This window comes from Macaca mulatta, chromosome 10 (genome assembly GCF_049350105.2).
Source record: "Macaca mulatta isolate MMU2019108-1 chromosome 10, T2T-MMU8v2.0, whole genome shotgun sequence".
In the NCBI taxonomy this organism is placed as follows: Eukaryota; Metazoa; Chordata; class Mammalia; order Primates; family Cercopithecidae; genus Macaca; species Macaca mulatta.
Window position 1 is genome coordinate 66,274,111 of NC_133415.1, and position 13,078 is coordinate 66,287,188.

General features: G+C 49.5%; 1 protein-coding gene across 2 annotated transcripts; it reads right to left on the reverse strand.

Moving 5' to 3' along the window:
* Positions 1-576: 576 nt before the first annotated feature.
* BANF2 (BANF family member 2) lies at positions 577-12,556 on the reverse strand. 2 transcript variants are annotated; one of them, XM_015149508.3, is made up of 2 exons: positions 12,428-12,556; positions 577-864 (listed from the first exon to the last, which is right to left on the reverse strand). In XM_015149508.3, the coding sequence occupies exons 1-2, from the start codon at positions 12,551-12,553 to the stop codon at positions 718-720; spliced, it is 273 nt and encodes a 90-aa protein (XP_015004994.1). In that variant the 5' UTR covers positions 12,554-12,556; the 3' UTR covers positions 577-717. The 2 variants fall into 2 exon arrangements, 1 of the variants encoding a protein (XP_015004994.1); XR_013399738.1 differs by lacking the exon at positions 12,428-12,556 and adding an exon at positions 6,202-6,338 and having other exon boundaries at positions 747-864.
* Between the last annotated feature and the right edge of the window lie 522 nt (positions 12,557-13,078).

Consider the following 13,078-nt stretch of genomic DNA (forward strand, 5'->3'; position numbering starts at 1 on the left):
ATAGAATAAGGCAGAAGTGAGTATACTGCATGTGTCAGAGACAAGGTCATAAAAGGCACCGTGGCTTCCTGCTTGCTCTCTCTCTCTCTCTCTTAAGTTACCAGCTTTGGGGGAAGCCAGATGCCATGCCACGAGCAGCCCGATGGGAAGGCCCACGTGGTGAGGAACCAAGATATCTTGCCAGCAGCCATGCGAGGCAGCCATCTTGGAGGTGGGTCTTCCAGCCCTGGTCCAGCCTTCAGACTGCTGCTGGGCCAACAGTGAGTAACCTCATGAGAGACCCTGAGACAGAACCAGCTGGCAGGTTCCTGACAACTCTCAGGTTCCTGACCCTCAGAAACCCTGTGAGATAGCATCATTGTTTGTTTTGAGAAGCTGCTATATGTTGGGATTATTTGTTATGCAGCAATAGATCACTAATACACTGACTTAAAATTCAATTCCTGTTTTTAAATAAAATTATCCATTTTTTCATACAGATTTTTTGCTGAAAGATATTTGACACGATATTCATCTAAAGGGTGTGACTACGGTTTCTGGGTGGTGGGTTTGGGAGTCATATCTCTTGCATTTGTCCTGTGTTCTGTTCTTGACCCACTGTTTATAATGGGAGTGTATCATTACAATTAAAAACACAAATGAGGACTCAGAGCCTGGGCATAGGTGGAGAGGGCGTCATTTTCCCCAGGGGGTGGGGGGCAGCGATGAGGTTTGTGTCTACAGGAAGCAGGCGCACCACTCCTTGAGGCAGTTAGAACTCTGCTGGGCCTCACACTCAGTGGCACCACAACAGCAGATGAGCCACCTCTGAAACTCGGCTTCATTCTTGTGCATCAGAAGGAATTGTCCCAGCAGGATGTAGGCCTGGGGAGGGGATGAGGCAGGGAGGAAAGCGGGAAAGGTTAGCATAAGCCAGTTCAGATGCGCTCTTCCTCCCCAACCACCAGGGCTCACGTGACAATCAAAGGAGGGGGAGCAGGGCAGATTCAAGGGAGCCTGTCAGTCCCTGAAGCCCTGGCATGGGTCTTAGCCCCGGTGAGAGCTAAGGACAAGTTAAATGCCCATCTCTCAGGGCTGGTTTGCGGGCCGTTCAGCCTGGAATGAATCAGACCCTGCCCTCCTCGAACTTTAACAAGCACATGAATCATGTGGGAGCTTGTTAAAATGCAGGCTCTGGAAGTCTAAGTCCAGGGAGAGGCCTGCGTTTCTAACATGCTCCAGGCTGCTGCTGATCCAGGGACAACAGTTTGAGTAACCGGGGCCTAGCACACTCAGACCTCCAGTGAAGCATTTCTCTTAGAAACACATACACAGCCCAGACAGAGTAAGAGATGTTCCCGCCCCACTACTTCTGCAATTGTTTAGTGCGGGGTTTCTTTTCTTTTCTTTTCTTTTCTTTTCTTTTCTTTTCTTTTCTTTTCTTTTCTTTTTTAAGACAGAGTCTTGCTCTGTCACCAGGCTGGAATGCAATGGCGCCATCTCAGCTCACTGCAACCTCTGCCTTCCGGTTTCAAGCGATTCTCCTGCCTCAGCCTCCCAAGTAGCTGGGATTACAGGTGCCCGCCACCATGCCCAGCTAATTTTCATATTTTTAGTAGAGACAGGGTTTTGCTATGTTGGCCAGGCTGGTCTCGAACTCCTGACCTCAGATGATCCACTTGCCTTGGCCTCCCAAAGTGCTGGGATTACAGGCATGAGCCACTGCGCCCATAGCACAGGGTTTCTAAACCTCGGCACTATTCGTATTTTGGACAATGCTTGAAATGTTAGGGGGGGCTGTCCTGTGCATTGCAGGATGTTCAGCAGCACCCCGATCTCTACCCATGTCAGTGACACCCTCCCTCCCCCACCCAAGCAGTGACAATCATAACCATCTCCAAACATTGCCAAACGTCCCCTTGGGGGCAAAATCTCCCTGGGCTGAGAACCACTGCACATGGGGCTGACAGATGAATGGCATCTTAGCATCGATTTGTTTTTACAAACCACCTGTGTGATCTCAGGCAACACATGTAACCTGAAGTAAGAACCCACAGAACCTGGATCTCAGTTTCTGCACCTTCCTAAGGCACATGGTGTGCTCTGCAAATTAAATTAAGTGAATTAAATGGGAAGGCATTCAAAAAATGTAAATTCCTCTCTCATACTGGGAGCCATAGCCCTGCAGGAGGAGCATAGAAGGTTTAAAACATGCTAAACCTTGTCCACCTTCCCCTTCCTGAGTCTCTGTGGATGAAAAATACATGGAAGATACACACTCAATGCACCATGATTTATATTTCTGTGGCATTCTCAAGCTTTCTAGCTATTAATACTTGCCCCCGAGGCTTCTAATTCATTTTTTATAGTTTTATTACACCATTATTGACAAGGCACAAGGACCACATGGAGGAAGGGAATTCCCAAGGCCACGTAGCCAGGAACGAGCCAAGCCACTAAATGGTGGAGGCTGGAGATCTCAGGTCACATTAAACACCCATCTCGGCCGGGCGCAGCGGCTCAAGCCTGTAATCCCAGCACTTTGGGAGGCCGAGACGGGCGGATCACGAGGTCAGGAGATCGAGACCATCCTGGCTAACACGGTGAAACCCCGTCTCTACTAAAAAATACAAAAAACTAGCCGGGCGAGGCGGCGGGCGCCTGTAGTCCCAGCTACTCGGGAGGCTGAGGCAGGAGAATGGCGTGAACCCGGGAGGCGGAGCTTGCAGTGAGCTGAGATCCAGCCACTGCACCCCAGCCTGGGTGACAGAGCGAGACTCCGTCTCAAAAAAAAAAACACACCCATCTCTCAGGGCTGATTTTGGGGGCTCTCCAGCCTGGAACCAACGAGAACCAGCGTCTAGCCATGCCCGAGTTCTGGGCCCTTTCCAGGAAAACCCACTGGTGTCTGTTTACTTTTAGTTATGTAAAACTAAGTTATGCTCATCTTAACCAAAAACAACATATTTTTTAAGAAGAGAAATTAAATAAAAGCTGAATCCCAGTCATAAAATATACCCAAGCATTGAATTTGGGGGGTTTTATTTTTAGTCACGGTCCAGTTGTTGACAAGAGAAAAAAGCCAGGTTTTTGTGATGATTTTGAACTGCTACTTTAATCTTTTTTTTTAAAAAGCAATTTAGTTGCTTGGCGTGATCTCATTTTACTTTATCAGTATCCTCCCATTTTGAATGGTTCATTTTACTGAGATGTATTTAAATGAATGTTTTTGAAAAATAACATTTATTAAGTGTTAATTGAGCCAGTAGATGTAGGTGTGGGAGATGCCAAGGTGAAGGTAACAGAAACAAGAGACATAGAGCCGTGTCCAAGGAGAGAGAACATTGATAATAATTAACAATAATTAATAGTAAGTGGTTTACACAAAGCTTTCTCCATAAGGAGAAACGTTCATGATAATACTTAATAATAATGATGAATGCTAAGTAGCACTTTTTAGCACTTCTGTCGGCCACATGCTGCTAGACACCTGACATGTTTTAATCCACCTGATCCTCACATGCACTCACCCCCCTCATTCCCCAGGTAGAGGCACTAAGTCTCCTATTTTCTTCTGCACTGTTCTTGCATGTCCCAACTGTCTGCAGTCTGGCCTGGAGGCTAATGCATCCCCTGCCCATCTTAGAAGTGGCACTGCCGGCATCAGCTGGCCTGTTAGTGAGAGCCTCCACGTACCCACAGGCTCAGCAGCCAGGATGCCTGGGAACATGTGGACCCTGGGCAAACCTTCCAGGAATGCTACAGGAAGAAAGGCCCCCATCTTGCAGCCTCTGGAGCCAAGTGGCCACCTGACACTCCCTCCTCAGTTTTCCCTCCTGTCTCCTGTCTCCATCGTCCAGGAGGGAAAGTTGACTTCCCTTTTCCCTGCATCCCTGAGCACTTCACCCTGCTCCCCAGGGAAGCTGGAGTCGTGGGCTCCCATCACGGCCCTGCCAGATGCCCGCCTGCTTTCTCCCCCGGCTCCAGAAAGCCCCCTAATCAAGGAGAAAAGATGCTGCCCCTTTCCCTCCTTGGGCCACAGCTCCCCAGAATTCAGTTACTGGGGTGGGAGGGGTGACATAGAAACACAGAAACCCTGAGCAGATGTCCCTGTCCTGCCACCCTGTACAGTGGCCGTGGCCATGGCCAAGCCAGGGAATTACATTCCTTCCTGCAGCAGTAAGATGAGGGGCTCAGTTAGGCGCAGGGGCTCATGCCTGTAATCCCAGCACTGTGGGAGGCTGAGCGGGCAGATCACCTGAGGTCAGGAGTTCAAGACCAGCCTGGCCAACATAGTGAAACCCCGTCTCTACTAAAAATATAAAAATTAGCCTGGTATGGCGGCAGGCGCCTGTAATCCCAGCTACTTGGGAGGCTGGGGCAGGAGAACCCGGGAGGCGGAGGTTGCAGTGAGCCGAGATTGTGCCACTGCACTCCAGCCTGAGCAGCAGAGTGAGACTCTGTCTCGAAACAAACAAACAAAATAAAGGATGAGGGCTCAAGGGCAGGATGCCCCTCAACTCCAAGTGCAAACAGTGAGGTTCCTCCAGAGGCCAGCCCCCAAGCAGGAGAGGAATTACCCTCCAGTTTGCAGTGCCCACTCCTTGCTAAACAGCAGCAGTTTGAGCCTATGCCAGGGTTGGGTTCCCTTGCTTCTGAGCCATGTTTTCACACAGCACCTGGTGCTAAGAGCCCCCTCCCCACCTGGTTTAACACTCGGCTCTTGGCATCTTGAAATTTTTACTAAATTTCTTTTTTTTTTTTATTAAATACTTTTCTTTCTTTCTTTCTTTTTTTTAAATGGAGTCTCCCTCTGTCGCCCAGGCTGGAGTGCAGTGGCACGATCTTGGCTCACTGCAACCTCTGCCTCCCAGGTTCAAGCGACTCTCCTGCCTCAGCCTCCCAAGTAGCTGGGATACGGGTGTGTGCCACCACACTTGGTTCATTTCTAGTATTTTTAGTAGAGACGGGGTTTCACCATGTTAGCCACGATGGTCTCGATCCCCTGACCTCATGATCTGCCTGCCTCGGCCTCCGAAAGTGCTGGGATTACAGGCATGAGCTACTGCGCCCAGCCTACTTTTTTTTTTTTTTTCCTAAGAGACGGGATCTCATCACCCAGGCTAGAGTTCAGTAGCGTGCAGTAGCTCTTTGCAACTATAAATTCCTGGGCTTAAATGATCCTCCCACCTCAGCCTCCCGAGTAGCTGGGACTACAAGCACGTGCCACCACACCTCCTAATAAATTTGAACTAGAGGTCTCGAATTTTCATTTTACAGTGGGCCCTAAAAATTAAATAGCTGGCTGAGATCCACACTCATTAAAATGCTCTGTCCTCACCATAATGCCGGGCCTTGTCAAACAGAGATAAGCTGTCTCGGCCCTCTCGTGTTCTCTAGCTGCTTACAATGCCCTCTGCCCAAGTCCGCAGGTCCTGAGCACCTGTGCTGAACGGACTTCAATCACCATAAGACTCCATGGTGCAGTGACACAACTTTCTCTGATTCTCTCTCGCCAGTCGCCTAGGTCTTCACGTCATTTCAGGTTTAAACTCTCTCCTCCTCCTCCTCCTCCTCCTCCTCCTTCTCCTTCTTCTCCTTCTTCTCCTTCGCCTAGGTCTTCATGTCATTTCAGGTTTAAACTCTTCTTCTTCTTCTTCTTCTTCTTCTTCTTCTTCTTCTTCTTCTTCTTCTTCTTCTTCTTCTTCTTCTTCTCCTCCTCCTCCTCCTCCTCCTCCTCTTCCTCCTCCTCCTCCTTCTTCTCCGTCTTTTTTGAGATGGAGTCTCGCTCTATTGCCCAGGCTGGAGTGCAGTGGCACGATTGCAGCTCACTGCAACCTCCACCTTCCAGGTTCAAGTGATTCTCCTGCCTCAGCCTCCCAAGTAGCTGGGATTACAGGCATGCGCCACCATGACCATGCCTGGCTAATTTTTGTATTTTCTGTAGAGACAGGATTTCACCATGTTGGCCAGGCTGGTCTTGAACTCCTGACCTCAAGTGATCCTCCCAAAGTGCTGGGATTATAGGCATGAGCTACCCCGCCCGGCTTAAACTCTGTGTCTTTAGTGTGAACCCTCACTTCAGGGAATGTTTACTCCTTCTTCCTCCTCCCTGTCTTTTAATTTTACACTAAGAAAATTATTTGCTTATCTGAAATTTAAATTTAACTGCACACCTTGTATTTGATCTGGCACCCCTAGGCAGAAAAACCCCAAACTTACGTGACTGGCCCCTTGTGGGGCTCAGACATCAGTCAGTGGAGCGCAGCGCCTCACCGCTCACCCAGCAGAGTGGACAGAAAGGAGTTGGAGCCTTCAGAGGCTTCGCTGTGGAGACCTGGGGACATGATGGAGGCAGGGCCTGGCCACGCTGGGGCCTTCTGGTTCTGAACTCAGTCTCGCTCCTGTCCACCAATGGCCACGAAGCAACGGAGGGAGGAGATGGGAAGTCCCTGCGCATGGAGAGTCTACAGGTGGGGCTACGATTGGCTGCAGGCAGACATGCCAGACAGAGCAGAGCCCCTCCTGTAAGGAGGTGAGGGCGAGAGGGAGCAGAACCTCGCGGTAAGGAGGTGAGGGCGAGAGACAGCAGAGCGAGCCTTGCAGGTAAGGAGGTGAGGGGGAGGGAGACTAGAGCCTCGCTGATAAGGAGGTGAGGGCGAGAGAGAGCAGAGCAAGCTACGCCGGTAAGGAGGTGAGGGCGAGGGAGAGCAGAGCCTCGCAGGTAAAGAGGAGAAGGCGAGGGACAGCAAAGCCTCGCAGGCAAGGAGGTGAGGGCGAGGGAGAGCAGAGCATTGCCGGTAAGGAGGTAAGAGCAGCCAGGCGAGAAACACCTTCCTCAGTTTCAGTTTCAGGGGCAGACGGCACAATGGCTTAGTGTCCAGACCCTGCAGCCTATCCGCCCAGATTCAAATTTCATCTCTTTCACCCCATGTGATCTTGAGCAATCCACATGTGGTCTCTATGTGCCTCCACTTTCTAATCAGGAAAATGGAAATGAAATAGTGTACTTTGTAGGATTGTTTTTTACAATTAAATGAGATAAATATACGTAATGCACTTAGAGGTGCTTGACATGAAGCAAATGCCAAGTGTTGCTTCTCCTCCAGTCTCATCCTCCAGGCAGCTCTTAGGAGGAAGATTTAGGCTCAAGGATATGGCTTTATAGCGTCTGCAAAAAGCATTGAACCAAACCAGATTCTCTGCGATGCTAAACTTACTTCTGCACTGTGGGAGAACTCAAGCACAGGGCCCTGCCCCACAGTTCCGCATTCAGGGGATGTCTGGAAGTTCACCTACCCCTAAGTGGGGTTTTCACAGGGAGAAGAGAAGTACAAAGAACACAGACCCATCCTCTGCCTCCAAGGAACTTAGGGAGAAAAGCAGAGGCAAGTTGTGCCTCTAACATTTTGTGGACTCTTGGGGCATGTGCAGAAAAACTAGAGTCGACCTTTATTTTTTTATTTTATTTTATTTTATTTTGAGATGGAGTCTCCCTCTGTCACCCAGACTGGAGTGCAGTGGTGCAATCTCAGGTCACTGCAACCTCTGTGTCCCAGGTTCAAGTGATCCTCCCACCTCAGCTTTCCAAGTAGCTGGGACTACAGGCACGTGCCATCACACCCAGTTAATTTCTGTAGTTTTAGTAGAGACGGGGTTTCACCACGTTGGCCGGGCTGGTTTCGAACTCCTAACCTCAAGTGATCTGCCTGACTTGGCCTCCCAAAGTGCTGGGATTACAGGCGTGAGTCACCATGCCCAGCCAGAGTAGACCTTTTGTCGGATGTCACAACAAGGGGCTCCCACCAAAAACCCAAACTGCTCAGAAAAAGGACCCTGTTGGGTGGGGTGGCAGAAAGAAGGCTTCCCAGGGGAGGTGGGCTGTGAGTAGGGTCTTGAAGGGGATCAAAACCTGTTTCAAGAGAGGCTCCAGGTTAGCAGGAGGGTGGTTCGTGGACAGTCTGGCTGTAGTATAGGGGTCAGGGATGGGGTGGGGGGACAGAGAATATAAGACAGAGCTAGAGCCAGGCACAGCAAGCCTCATTGCCATGTGCACCATTAATTTTCTGTTTCCATAGTTCCTTTCTCCCTTACAGCTCTTTCACTCTTACATCTAGAGCAGTGCTGTCCAGCAGAAATAAGTGAGTTAGCCACATATGTGATTTTGATTTTCCTAGTAGCCACAGTAAAAAAGGGGAAGGAAACAGGTGAAATTCATTCTAATAACATATTTTCTCTCATATTTCCAAAACACTATCATTTCAACATGTAATCAATAAAATAATTACGGATGAGCTATTTTATGTTCCTTTTTCGGGCTCAGTCTTTAACACTGCAGGGTATGTTTTATATTTCTAGTACATCTCAGTTTGGACGAGGGCACAGGCACCTGCGGCCGCTGTCTGGATCTAGATCCTCAGGCCACAGCCGATTGCCCCTGGGAAGGGCAGATACAAAACACCCAGAAGAAGGCCATCACATATGGCTTTTAAGCTCCTGAAGAGGCTTAGGTAGATCCATGGCAGAATCAATAGTTTTGAAAGTCCTGACTTAAACCAGGAGCCGGAGACCAGTTCATGCCATGAGCCAAAGCTCTGGGGAAAATGGGGACAGGCAGTAAGAACAGTCCCCTCCCAGCACCCCACATCTTCCATTAAAAAAAGCTGAAAGACCTGTGCGAGAGGAGGAATGGAGAAGGTACTCGATGTAGGGGTTGGTAAGAATTTGAGAAGGGGGCTCCCAGAGAGGTGACAGGACAGCCAGATAAATTGGTGGTGGTGGGGGGTGGCAGTGTCTCATCTCCCCCAGGGCATCTAGCACCCTGGGGTCTCTGGAGAGAGCCGATGGCTGAGTGAGGAGCCCAGGGAGGTAAGTGTGAGGGTGGCCCACAGGCCTGCATTCCAGCAGGTGCACAGAGAGGGTGCAGAAAGGGCTGAGAGAGCAGAGCCCATGGGATGAGGCCAGGAACGCTGTCATAAGCAAGGGTGGAACCCAAGGTGGCTTTGTGCACAGCAAAGAAACTGAGGCTGAGCCCCAGCCTGGGGTGGGACGGGGAGAAGGGGAGGGTGATGGCTGCACCTTGGCAGAAGCCAGCAAAGACAGGAGGTCGCGTGAGGCCGAGAAAGATATCCCTCTCTGTGCCAGGATTAGGTCTCCTGCAGGCAAGGTATGAAAATACAAGAGGCCGGGCGTGGTGGCTCATGCCTGTAATCCCACCACTTTGGGAGGATCACTTGAGCCCAGGAGCTGAGACCAGCCTGGACAACATGGCGAAACTGTGTCTCTACAAAAAAATAAAACAAAAACAAACAACCAACCAAAAAACCACAAAAAATTAGCTGGGCATGGTAGTGCATGCCTCTAGTCCTAGCTACTTGGCAAGCTGAGGTGGTTGCGCCCAGGATGAGGAGGTTGCAGTGAACTGAGATCACATCACTGCACCCCAGCCTGGACAATACAATGAGACTGTCTCAAAACAAAAACAAAACCAAAAAAAACAAAACTAAATAAAAACCACCAAGAGCCGGCATCTTTATTGGCTGAATCTGAGAACCCTGTCTTGCCAGGATCTGCCCGCCCGGGATGCTGTCATTGCTGGCCCTGACTTCAGATGGGTCCTCACCCTGAAGCACTTGCCCATCTTGGAGGGGCCACATCTGGGTCTCCTCCTGGGTCTCACTACAGGCCCCGCCAGACTCCAGACCCTGATACGGGGTCTCACCGCCAAATTTAGTGTAAGCCTCCTCCCTGCTGGGCATGACCACCTGGCCATGGATCTTCTTGTGCAATTTGTGATGGTACAATCCACGGTTGCTCCAGTCCTCACCTGGGAGCGGACAAGGCACTACTCCTCGGAGCCCTTGTCTCCTCATTGGTAAAGTGGAGAGAGGGACCCTCATCTCAATCACAGGTGTGGGTGCCTCAAAGCAAAGAATGCAGGTGACAGCCCCAGTGCCAGTGCCTAAAATTAGCAGCTCTAGGAAAGTGCTCACTGCACTGGCCAGGAGGTCATGGACACAAGAGGAGCACATCTCCAGGGACCCGGCTGCACACAGACAAACCGTCCCCACAGCCCTGGCTCTACAGGCAAGTTTTCAGATGCCTGACATTTTTCCATTATTCATTCATTTTTTGTTCTAAAACCCACCCACCTATAATCCTCATTTAAAACACAGTTAAGCTATTCGTACACACAGACTTAAACTGGAAAAGGCAACACTACAGAGACAGAAAATAAACCAGTGGTTGCCAGGGACTGAGGCTGGTGAATATGAAGAGCACAAGGGAATGAGTATTTTGAGCAACGGGATTGCTCTGTGTCTTGACTATGGTAGCAGCTGCATCACTGCATGCATGTGTCAAAACTCGTAGAACTATGTACTACAAAGGGTGAAATTTACTGTATGTATGTCCATTATACCTTAATAAAAACATTTTTAAAATAATGAGTACAGCTGAACAACAACAACAAAACCCCACAATTATGGACACGTTTAATCAATGGTGTTCGACATCAGAAGAGTGGTTACCTCTAAGGATAGGGGATAGCCTCGGCCAAGAAGAGGCACAAGAGAACCATCTGGAATTTTGGAGACATCTGATTGCTAGATCTGGGTAGTGGGTACATGGGTGTACATATATGTGTAAAAATTCATTGATCTGTACCCTTTTTATCAACACATATTCTCCTAGGTATGTTACATCACAACAGGAAAGTAAAAAGAACAATTATTTCTTTTTCTAAAAAAGGAATTTTTGCTGGGCCTGATGGCTCGCACCTATAATTCTAGCACTTTGGGAGGCCGAGGTGCATGGATCACTTGAGTCCAGGAGTTTGAGACCAACCCGAGCAACATGCCAAAACCCTGTCTGTACAAGAAATACAAAAAATTAACCAGGCGTGGTGGCACACACCTGTAGTCCCAGCTACATGGGAGGCTGAGGTGAGAGGATCGCTTGAGCCTGGGAGGCAGAGGTTGCAGTCAGCCTAGATGGCACCACTGCACTCCAGCCTGAGCAACAGAGTGAGACCCTGTCTTAAATAAATAAATAAATAATAAAAGTACACAAATTTTTTTCATTTAAAATTTGTTCCCTAGGGAATAGTTCTCCCTCCTCCATCTGGAAGGAAAGAATCCAATCTATCCAATAGGGCGCTTCCGTTTCTGACGATAGCATCTACTGGACATTAAACTGGCTCGCAGATTGGGGCGTTATTCCGAATATTTACCAGCTAGTGCAGAGCTGTGGGGTAATCAGAAAACCACAGCTCTCATGGTTCAGATTTAGATGCAAACCAAACTCGTCATCGGTCATGTGTGCAGTAGTTCCCAGCCTCTTTGGGTGTTTCTGTAACACTGTCCTGCCTGGTAGACTGACTGGGGCACAGAGGAGAATGAATAGCAACAGCTCTAGTTGGTGCCTCTCCTGACCGGGCGTGCCATGTTCTGTGAGTTCACAGCCTGCCTTGTCTATGCTCACTCTCTTTGCGTTTTCTTTGGGACTGTCTCTTCCTCTCCTGAGGCCCTAAGCAGCTTTTTAAAAGCCCCATAAAAACAAACAATGATGGCCGGGCGCGGTGGCTCACGCCTGTAATCCCAGCACCTTGGGAGGCCGAGGCGGGCGGATCACGAGGTCAGGAGATCGAGACCATCCCATCCCGCCTCACACAGTGAAACCCCGTCTCTACTAAAAATACAAAAAAAAAAAAAACAACTAGCCGGGCATGATGGCGGGTGCCTGTAGTCCCAGCTACTCCGGAGGCTGAGGCAGGAGAATGGCGTGAACCCGGGAGGCAGAGCTTGCAGTGAGCCGAGATCACGCCCCTGCACTCCAGCCTGGGCGACAGAGCGAGACTCCGTCTCAAAAAAAAAAAAAAAAACACAAAAACAAACCCCCCCCCCCAAAAAAAAAACCCAACAAACAATGACATAGAAAAGGATATTCCAATTCCACTGGATATCCTTGAGGTCATTCTTGGGCTGAGAGTGACATCATAGAATAACTCACTCTGGTGTAGACCACAGGCTCCTGTTTCTTCACTTGCTATTGCCAGGCTGGTGCCCTGGCAGGGGCAAGCGAGATGCCATGGGTCCCTTCATGGGGGTGTGGAGTGCACTTAAATCACCCATTCTGACAGTTCGCCTCAGACCCCGGCGGCTGACCTACTTCTGTTGACCCCTGAGTGTTTGAACACCAAGTGAATCATGCCCAGCCCAGCTGCTCTGAGCTGAAACCATTCTGTGTGTATGTGCCCATCATCTGCAGGCCCTTGAGGCTGCCTGAGCATGTGGGGTCAATAGCATGAAAGCATGTGGCACCCCGCCAAGCGGCAGCTTTGCTCTCTGATGGCCCTTCACAGGGACACGTGGCAGGAACTGCCATCTGGCAGGACTAGGGGAAGAAAGGTAAGGAAGAGAAGTCAGAGAAGTAAGAAAGAATGAATTACCTTGTTGATACCTTTGGTGACCAAATTGATTGCGAGCTCATGGCTGATGCCATCCACCCAGCAGACATCCTTTTCTCCAATGGGTTCAGAGAGGAAGGCTCTCAGCCTGGGAGACATGTGGTCCATCTCCTGCGACAGCAGTGGGGAGAGAGGAGGATTAGCAGATACCTGACTGCTCCCAGTGTGCATGGACACTGGGGAACTCCCTCAGCCCACCAGGGACTGGGGCAACAGATGGCAGAATTCTTTCCGTCATCCAGCATTTCCTGGGGTCTGCTAAATGCAGGTGCACCTTCACACATCCATTCCTACCTGGATGGACCAAGAGAGGCCTAATGATGGCCACAGATGAGTTGAATAAATTTCCATGAAAATAGTGTGCTTAATATTAAGAACTGCGGTGGGTTTTTTCCAACTCACTCCATTCTAAATGCCTAAAGCAACAACTTGCTTCTCTTAGCTAATTAACCCACCTTCTCTCTTAACCACCCAACACTTTAGTCATACTTTTATTTCAGTGTTCATCACACTCTATAATAGTGTAAACTCGCTAGAAACTCTTCACACTGGCTCAAATCGTAAAGAACACATTCTAGAAATCCAAAGCCTGCAGGTGGCAACGGGTCGCAGCTTCATTCCTTGGGGATTCTC